The sequence below is a fragment of the Taeniopygia guttata genome, chromosome 2, assembly GCF_048771995.1.
Source record: "Taeniopygia guttata chromosome 2, bTaeGut7.mat, whole genome shotgun sequence".
Classification (NCBI taxonomy): Eukaryota; Metazoa; Chordata; class Aves; order Passeriformes; family Estrildidae; genus Taeniopygia; species Taeniopygia guttata.
In genome coordinates, this window is record NC_133026.1 from 113,660,247 (window position 1) to 113,669,680 (window position 9,434).

Here is a 9,434-nt window from a genome sequence, read left to right on the forward strand (position 1 = left end):
ATCATTCCTTTGTACAAAATGATTAATCTTTCTTTCTTAATGACCCTTTTTTCTAACCTAAAAGTAGTTAATGTGATTTAATTTTCACAACTGTGAGTCACTGGAAAACTCTGAGATTTCTTCCCAAATCTTTAACCACAAGGCTATCCTAGGGAACAAGTTTCTTTGGTCACACTTGCAGAAAGGGTACAGATCATTTGCAAGCACATGCTATTCAACACAGAGGGCTATCACAACTCCTGCTCAACTTCCACAAATTCACAGAAAATATGTGCTGCAATAGCCTCCATCCAAGTTCAGTACCCCATTTTCCCTCTCAAGAACTGCATACCTGTACTAAGTTTTCAATCTAGAACTAAGTACAAAGACTCCAAAAACAAAGCAAGTGTAAAGGCAACATTGCAACTCCTCATAAAGCTATTAAATTGCCATGTTAAAAGGTGATGCTAATTTTTTAAAATAGGACATTCAAAAATAAAATTAAAATACATAGGAGATAATAGAGACAAGCAGAGCATTTTGCATCATCACAGTTAAACATTTACAAGTTAAAAATTAAGAAAAAAAACAGTATCAGCCAGAACCCATGCTAAAAGCACACATGCATACACACATGCATACATACGCATGACACTAGACTACAGTTAGGATGACTTTTCTTTCTTTAAATAAAGCCAGAGGCAATTCTTCCAAGTGATGTTATAACTACACAGCTAAGGTGTACTTGTAAAGAGCCCCTACTTTGGCCAATTAAAATCTACAGTTATTTTTCAGTATTTTCAAAACCTTTGGGGATGGTTTAGGAGATTTAGGCATAGAACAAACTTTTGAACAAACTCACGTGTTCCCAACAAAACTGAATGTATTCAAAGTAAAAATAACGCACTTCACAACTTTCACAAAATGTCTGTGAAATTGCCCTACACACAGGGAATTAATCTCCTCCCATAGAATTCACAGCTACCAGAACAGCACTAGATCTTAATATTAAACAACCTGAGACTATTTCATTTCTGCAACATACATTCCAAAAAACACTCTCCAAAACACAGCATTTTAATTAACACACCAAGAAAACTCTCCTGAAGACCTGCTACACACAAAAGAATGGCTTTGATCTCAACGATTCTGCACGTTTCCCCCTGTTATCCTTCCCTAATTTATCAGACTAGGGTCGATTTGATACCTTTCCATTAAAAAAAAACCAACGAACCACCCCTCTGCTAGAGGCAGAGGTGCTGCAGAGGTGATGATAACCCTAGGAAAAGAGAAGCTGTCTCTTTAAAATGCCTAGCTATGTCCCTGATCCCACGTGGAACCAACATCAGCAGCACTTTCGCATTAACTTCAATGTGAGGCGAGATGAGGCATCACTATTTCATATAAATAAAACGAGGAGACTGCAGAATACATTCTTTGTAGGAGACAAACAGGTGAACCGAACGTGCCAGGGAAATCAGCAACCACCCGCAGAAGAGGTGCCCTGCCCCCGAGCCCTCTCTGCTCTCCCTATGGAGCACTAGCTCAACCCCACACCACTCTGAAGGATCCAGTTCAAATAGAGGAGTGAGCCACCAAGAAAACTTGAAATTCAAAGGCAACGAAAATGCACTTTATAAACCGGAAAGGTTTACTCTTTGCCTCACACATCCTAATTAGATCAGGAAAGTGACACTACAAAAGCATTACATTCCGGTCCGAAAAAAAAAAAAAAAAAAAAAAAAGGGGGGGGGTAAGAAAAAGACAGAGGAAAAGAAAGGAGCCCCCATCTCCCCAAATCCCCCAAAAACACACACAAAAAATAAGCATTAAAAAAGGAAGTTATAAAGCACCACATCCAGCATTTATCTTATCTAGGATCATTCCACATTACCCCCAAGTTATACACTTTCTGCACCATCATCTCCCCCTACCTCTCTGTCCTGAAAGGGATTTTCACGTTTTCTCATTGTCGGTGGCGAGTTATAAGAGGCTTTTGCCTTTCCAAAGAATTCATCAACAAAAAAAAATAATAAATATTAACTCCTTGCTCCCTGAAACCTTAAAACGGTCTCGGGAAGACACGGGTTTTATACTGTTACCTTGAGGAAGAAAAGGGGGAGCAGCCCCGATTTTTAGGTATTTTTTGGCTTTTTTTTCTGATTTTTATTTTGTTATATGCCTCAGTTCTCCCTCCATTTTGGTTGTTTATGATACTGACAACAAGCTGTCCCTGCTCTCTCTCTCTCTCTCTCTCCGGATCTCTCCTGCTTTCAGTTAGCAAACCCCCCTCCCCAATGCAACACGACTCAGCACTTACTTGGGTTCACACTTTTCTCTAAACACACACCGATGGGGAAGGGAAAAGCTCCTGGGCTACTCGGAGGGGGAGAGCAGGCAAATTCGTTTCTTTATTACGAAAAAAAAAACTTTTGTCCAAAAAACGACGGGAAAGGGGGGTCGAGTGCCCCAAAGTCACTCCGGATCCCCCCAAAGACGCAGCCGCCAGGTCCGGGGGACACCCCACGGGTAGCCGGGTCCACGGGGGAAATTTCTGTGCGAAATTTGTCCGGTTTGAGGCGGTGGGCGAATTTATATTAATTTTTTCCCTCATTTTTCGGCACCGCGGTCTCTAATGTCTTCCGCTCCCTCTCTCGCCGCTCTCGCCGCTGTCACTGCATTCACAGCACAGGCTCCGGAGAGGCGAGGAGGGGAGGGGGCGGCCGCGCCGCTCCTGCCCCTGCCCCGCGGCCCCGGGCCCGGGCCGCCGCGGGGGTCGGCGGCGGGCACCCCGCGCCCTCCTGCCGTCCCCCGGGCAGCCCCGCCGCCTCGCCCGCTCCTCGCGAACCAGCAGAGCGCCGCGGGGAGGGAGGGGAGGAGTGGAGGAAACTCCTGAGTGAGGTTTTTCTGAAAATCATCTCTTTCTCCCTCCGAGGGAGGGGAAGGGGGGGTGGGGGGGGGCACCGCTCGCCTCGCCTCCCCTCCCCTGCTTTTCCCCCCGGGGGGTCCAACGCGGGGCGGCGGGGGGCTGCGGGAGATGGGGGGAGAGGGATGGAAGCGAGGGATGGTTAACACAAACTTTTCCTCACTGCTCGCTGCTCCTCTCTGCTCTCCCCCCTCCTTCTCCTCCTCCCCCTTCATAATTTAAATAACCCTGATATTTCCCTGCTAAACCCCGGCGCTTGCCCCCCAAACCCGCAGCAGACTCACCGCGGGAGCCTCAGCATCCCCTCTGCGCCCCGTTTCCACCCTTTACAGTGTTCTCCGATTTTTCTGTAATTTTTTCCCCATATTTCGGGCTGGACGCGGCGGGCCTGGAAATTGTTTGCTTTCCCGTCTTTCCAGCAGCCATTGTAGTGTATGCGCTGCGGTGCAGCCCAGCCTGCCGCACACGCCGCGCCCACACCGCCCGCCGCCCACACGCACCGCGGGTTGGACGCCTCCCCCAGTCAGTCAGGGCCGCGGCCGCGCCCCGCCGCCGGCGCCTGCGGCCCGCGCCGCCCGCCCCGTTGGTGGAAGGAGGCGCCGCTCACGGCCGGGGCGGGCGCGGCGCCGCCGCCATTGGCGGCCCGGCCGTGCCACTCAGAGCCGCCGGGGCGTGGGCGGCGGCGGCGCGGGGCCGGGGGGAGCCGCGGGGCCGGGAGCGGGGTAGGCTGCGCCCGTACTTAAGCGCGCTGCCCGAGCCGCTGACGTCTTTCGAATTGGAGACGGGCTGCCCCGCTCCCGCCCCGGGCTCCAGCGGACACGGCCGGGGACGGAGGTGAGTGCCGCCGGCGGCGACCCGCGCTGTGCCCGTCCGCCGCCTCCCTTTCCCGGCCGGCGGAGGGAAGTCTCGCTCGACCTTCGCCGCCCGCGGGCCGGGGCGGCCCCGCTCGGGCCCGGCGGCGGCGCGGCCGGGCACCGCTCCCTGGCGGCAGGTGGTGCCGAGGGGAGGCGGCGGGAGCGGCCGCGGGGACCGACGCGGGGCGCGGAAAGGGGTCGCCGGGCGCCTCCGGCCGCTCCGCCGCCGGCGGAAGGCAGGGACCGGGCGAGGGGCGCCGGCCTCGCCTCCGCACCCGGGCGGCCCCCGGCCGTCCCCGGGAAGCTGAATTGGGCGAGGCGGCAGCTCCGCGGTGCTCCGCGTCAGGGACCGCCGGCTGCTTCCTTCTGCCTCCGCCGCTGTAACGGCCCAAAATGCCGTAGGAGTTTTAGTACGGCCTTGGCTCCAGGGTTCAAAGTTTTACTGAGCTGGTCTACATTGCGGCATAATTAGCGAATTTGTATCTATATGCGTGCCTTTAAAGCAGACCAAATTATTTTCAATGGGCAGGAGCCTGTAGCAAAGTGCCCTGATGGTTTATGAACTGAAAAAGCCCTAGGGTTAAAGAGGACCAGCAACAGCCCTGGTTCTCTGTGGTACAATTTATAACTGTTAATGTGTTAAAGCATAATTAAGAGCTGTGGAATAGACAAGCCTTCGGTTGTGGTTGGGCTCTGACCTGTAATCTGAAAGCAGGAAGGGAAGCCCGTACATGCGGAGAACCTGGGAGGAGGGGGAAGCTCGCTTCCTGCCCAACTGCTCATTCAGTCGCACAGCAGCATTTCGGCGTGACCCGCCTGCCCTTCCAGCTGATAATGTTTCAAGTCTGAAGTACTTCGGAGAGGGGGAGAGAGCAACACGCGCAGGAGCTATCAGACCTTTTGGGTAGTACTAAGAATGCTTAAGCGTTTGCCTGCTCTGCATTGTGCAACTTCATTAGAACCTGAACTGCTTATTCCTTAAGTAGGTGTTTAATGGATTGTGTGCATTGTTCCTTAGACCGGGCACGGTTGCAGACTCTGGTAGCATAATCAAACTGAAAGTGTCAGGTACAGTTTGTATAAGGAACACTGGTTATGATGGCCCGTCCTATGACTCACAAGTATTCATTCAGAGAGTAAATAATGAAGTCAGTGTGACACTGTACACCTTGAGGCATATCTGCTTAGGCAGCAATATCAGTGCAATGCGGAGTTATAACACAGATAAATGCAAACATCTAAAAATCTTGTATCTGTTGTGGTGAGTTAGGTGAGGCATTGTGCTATGATGCTTTTGCTTCCTACTTCTCCCTTCCCTTCTCCTTCCTTGAAGTCCGTAATGACGCTAGTATACCAGCTTGTGTTTCCATTTGAGTTGGAAGTACCTGATCAAAAATGCACTTCCACCCATCAAAAAGCATTTGCCTGGCTTGTGAAATTAACTTAAGTGATGCTGGATAGTTCTCAAAGGAAAGTGAAAGCATTTCCCTCCGTGCTGTTAATTAAAGGCCCATTTGCAGAAGATGATAATTTGGAAAGCAAAGAGTACTCCAAGCACCAGGAAAGTATACATGCACAGCTTGTAAAGCCTAAGGCTTGTTTGCTAGGAATAGTTTATTGAAAGAGGAAACCCCATCTAAAACATGGTTATCTATGAGCTACAAAGAGCAGTATTATATTTTTTTTTTTCATCTGGTATTGAGCAAAATGGGTTTTTACTGCAGACTTGCACTTACCATTCTCTAATGTGCACGGAAACAGGTCTTAGTTAAGAATTAGCACTGATTTTTTTTTTTTTTTTTTACAAAGTGAAAAACAAGATTGTGTCCTTCATTAGCAGTACTTTAATTTGCTTTCTCTGTCCTGTATTTCTGATTGCATTGATTCGAGCAGTCATCTGGTCAACATTAATTTATTTTTTGTTAGATTTAGTATTTGTTTGGAACACATACCTGTATTGCCATATATGTGCTGGAGGCAATGTATAGGAAACTGTAAAGGGAAAGAGGGTCTGCTGTTCATCTTGATGTCATCATCTTGGATCAGTGTAGAGTCTTGGCACTGAACTCTGTGTGTCTCAAGCTTACAGAGTCAGTGTCAAACTACTAAATGGTAAAAAACATGATCCAAGCTGTTGTACACAGTGTAAGTGGGTCTGGTCCCACCTTGCGGTGAAACCAGTTCTTTATCTATTAAATATTTGCTATAGCAGCACAGGAGATAGTTGGGCACTTGTCATACCTGGGAAAGCTCAGTGACAATGCAGACATGATCCAGCTAAGAAGTAGGAACAAATCTGGAAAAGTTTACTTGTGCATTCCTCCCACATGCTCTTAATTGAAGTGTCTACAGTGTGTTGGCTGTGAACAGTTTCTATGGAGCTGTTTCTCCTACACGTGGTCGCTTCCTCCATGATACACAGGCTGGTGTGAGAGCTGCTGCAGTGGCTCCATTCTCTGCAGGAATTTCACAGAGTGAGCGGTCTTGGCAATGGGCTAAACTTGCCAGTGTTGTCTTGCTGTTACTGCTTTTGAAGTAACCCTTTGCAAAAAAGGTTGGGTTTTGCTTAGTTTTTTTTTTTTAAAGATAACAAAACTGTGTGTTACTAGAAGGCCTTTATTACATCCTGAATTTCAGACTTTATCCTGAGTTACTGTTAAAAGTAGATATTTAACCTGTTTATTTTCCATTTCTAGCCAAGGTACGAGTGTCTGTCTAGAATGTCCAGGCATGCAAAAAAGCTTAGAGATCACGATATAAATCCATGTCTAGCGGTAAGATGATCAAATTGAGTTTTGTCTGTACATTTCAATGTTATATAATGCGCTTTCTAGAGGACTGTTTTGTGGATAGCACACTGGCATTATAGCACTTCGCATTAGAAGTTTCTTAAGAGTCTGAAGATGGGAAGGGCTGAAAATCATCCATTATAATAAGTATGAAATAACAAGTTAATTCCCCATAAATAGGAGTAATACAATTGATAGCAGTCTCTTAAGTTTTCTGTCTCTAAAACCAGAGCCTGAAATCCTGGTTTGACAAGCTTGGTTATTTTTTAGAAGTCTTTTGTGAGTTATACCAAGCATCATTGTTAACAAATACTCTGTGGACTCTGCTCTTACTGTCTGAAGAGGACTAGTCTCTGTTAATGCTAAGTGAAATCACTGCTTGGAAGTACTGACGATCCTTTGTAATAGGTGTTCCTTTGCTCTCTTTGATAGTATTCTTTCATCTGAAGAGCCCACTCCTATCTTCATAGATATTCTGCGACTTGTTAAAATATTTAAACACTGAGTACAGTAACTTCCCTCAGCTCTGAAGTATATTTTCTCCTATTAAAGGAAACAGATGCCACTACAAAATGTATGAATGACAACAACTATAACAAGGATATGTGTACTGATTATTTTTTGAAGTACAGAAACTGCAGAAAATTCTGGGTAAGCACAGTAAACTTTCTAAATTTTACTCCCTGCTTTGCTGCTTTGCTTTATGTGAATTAGTTCTGACATGCTGCTTTCTGAACCCTTCAAACTGAGCTAATGATGTTTTTACAGTAACTTGCCAGTCCAGGTAGTATCAGTATACGTTGCTGGAAGACTTAAGCACACGCACATCATAGTACTTCACTTGATTGTTCTGGGTTTACTCTCTTAGATTGTGAGTGTTCTTGCAGTACTTGATGTTTTCCTTTGAACTTGAGTCACATATTTCTAGTAATAAGTTTTCTTTTGAACTGATGCAGTGAAAAAGTTCTGAGGCAAGGTAAGGTTATTTGGTTTCCCACTGGCTTGTATCATGTTTACTTTAACCTGATATAAAGCTTATTTGATGGTAGAGAAGTATCATGAGGATCTATGTGCAGTTAAACTTTTCTCTGCTGTTTCTTTATATCATTGAAGTAAAGAGGTTTTAGCTTAGCTTTTAAAGACTTGCACAAATTAAAAAAAAACTTTATAGACAATTTAGACAAGTGTGCATTAGTCTGGCATAAAGACTTGCACTGTATTCTGAAGCAGCAAGGTAAACTATCAGGTATCTTGAACTAACTACTAGAACGTTTAGTCATCAGCTAGTCAGGCTTTTAGAGTACCTGGGTCTTGATATACAAAGCATTTTTCTATTTAAGAACCTTATTCATTCAGAGCTCAGGAGCAGAGATTCTGGGAAATCTGTTCTCATGGTCACTTTGTTCTATTTTCAGCATGGAATTATGATGCAAAGGAAGAGAAGTGGTGTGAAACCAGAGATGCCCCCAGCAGAAGAAAGAAAGAAAATCTTGGAATCAATGGGGAAGCCCTACTGACTAGAAACCTGAACTGGTTGACTGTTGTCACTGTATATATGAAGACTTAGGAGCAGCAAGTCACCATTTTATGAACTGGATTTTACAGTTGCCATATGTTGGATTAAAATAAGATCTTAAATTTTGAAATGTGTGAGCTTTCCAGGATAGAACTTCCTAGGTTTGTTCATACTTCCTGTCATAGGAACCTGGCCTCTTTCTATTGGAAGATACACATATCAGTGTAACTTGTGTAGGAACTTTTGGAAGTAGAAACTACCTTGCTGTGAAATGCTAAATAGAAAATTAACGGGACTTGCAGAAAGTCTGAAAAGATGGGATTGGTGAGCATTGCAGTGTGGTTCTAAGTTCTGAGACTGGAGCAGGTTGAGAAGCTGGTACGTGCAACATGTTCCTTGCACTCAGCTGTTCTGCTCAATAGTATGTATTTACCATGTGTGATTTTATCACTGTTCTCACATGTTGAATTCTGTGTCCCCAGTTTTAATAAGACTTCATGAACTAAAATCCTAAATCCAACAAGCTTGTCATTGGGTCTGCCACTGCACTTGTCAGTGACAGCAGAAGCTTGCAGTAAATCAGATCTGCAAGCTTCACTAGTTAGAAGCTTGCAGATCTGAGAGAGTGGTGTTCAACTAGCTTCACTAGTTAGAAGCTTGCAGGTCAGAGTTCACCAGAGAGACTGGTGAAGATAAAACTGAACTCCTCAGGTCTGAGCTGCATAGTAATTTCTGTGGATAGTAAATAGATACTTTGGTGGCGGGCAGGCAGGGGGGACTTGCAGACATGTAAACAGATCCTCTGAGTGACATGGCAGGTTTAACTATAGTACATCTATCTAAGACTCTGGACAGCTGAAACCTGGGGTTTGGAAATGCTTACTCATATGAGATTACAAAGCTCAGTTTAAACAGGTACTCTAATCTTAAATAAGGTTGATTCTTTAGCTAAATTGAACAACTAATAAATGTAAACATGTTGCTGTCTATTTGAGACAGTGTTTTTTACCTTTTACCTTCTGGTGTCCTGGCTTAAAGGCTTATATCCTGTGATAAAACAGAAAAACTACTGTCATGAGCTCAGGTTCCATGTGAAATCCTTTAGTTCTTACTGGGATCAACTTGGCAGAACTCTGGCTGACCTCATGAAGGATGGTGTAAAAATGATGTCTCTCTATTTAGACTGTTTTGGAAAGACTTCATGGCTTTATGTTTCTCCTGTCTGGCTTGTCTTGTTTCTTTCCACTGTAGGCCTATTTCTATGCTTGCTGAGTTTTTGACGCTGTTTCCTTGTTTGATTTGACTAGTAACTCCACAAAATCTGCTTTTGCTTTCTGCTCTTCCTTTCTGCTCTCTATCTACATCTGAGT

General features: G+C 45.6%; 2 protein-coding genes across 5 annotated transcripts in view; one reads left to right on the top strand and one right to left on the bottom strand.

Moving 5' to 3' along the window:
• The window catches only part of PLAG1 (PLAG1 zinc finger), a 52,676-nt gene extending 49,117 nt beyond the window's left edge, over positions 1–3,559 (bottom strand). For 2 of the 3 annotated variants that reach the window (XM_030266222.4, XM_072924667.1), the window contains exon 1: positions 3,190–3,559. The gene's annotated coding sequence lies outside the window, so the exon portion shown is untranslated. The remainder of the gene's footprint in view (positions 1–3,189) is intronic. The other variant, XM_041713906.2, reaches the window with a different exon arrangement.
• A 20-nt stretch (positions 3,560–3,579) lies between these two features.
• On the top strand, positions 3,580–9,058 carry CHCHD7 (coiled-coil-helix-coiled-coil-helix domain containing 7). Of its 2 annotated transcripts, XM_072924670.1 has the most exons (5): positions 3,580–3,739; positions 4,475–4,663; positions 6,456–6,533; positions 7,101–7,199; positions 7,964–9,058. In XM_072924670.1, exons 3-5 carry the CDS (start codon positions 6,480–6,482, stop codon positions 8,063–8,065), a joined length of 255 nt encoding a protein of 84 aa, XP_072780771.1. In that variant the 5' UTR covers positions 3,580–3,739; positions 4,475–4,663; positions 6,456–6,479; the 3' UTR covers positions 8,066–9,058. The 2 variants fall into 2 exon arrangements, with proteins under 2 accessions (XP_072780771.1, XP_030122089.3); XM_030266229.4 differs by lacking the exon at positions 4,475–4,663 and having other exon boundaries at positions 3,581–3,739.
• Positions 9,059–9,434: the final 376 nt, after the last annotated feature.

Coding starts and splice junctions, on each gene's coding strand:
- CHCHD7 (XM_072924670.1), top strand. CDS start 6,480: ATGTCCAGGCATGCAAAAAAGCTTAGAGATCACGATATAAATCCATGT. Junction 6,534..7,100: donor ATATAAATCCATGTCTAGCG/GTAAGATGATCA, acceptor CTCCTATTAAAG/GAAACAGATGCCACTACAAA. Junction 7,200..7,963: donor GAAACTGCAGAAAATTCTGG/GTAAGCACAGTA, acceptor TTCTATTTTCAG/CATGGAATTATGATGCAAAG.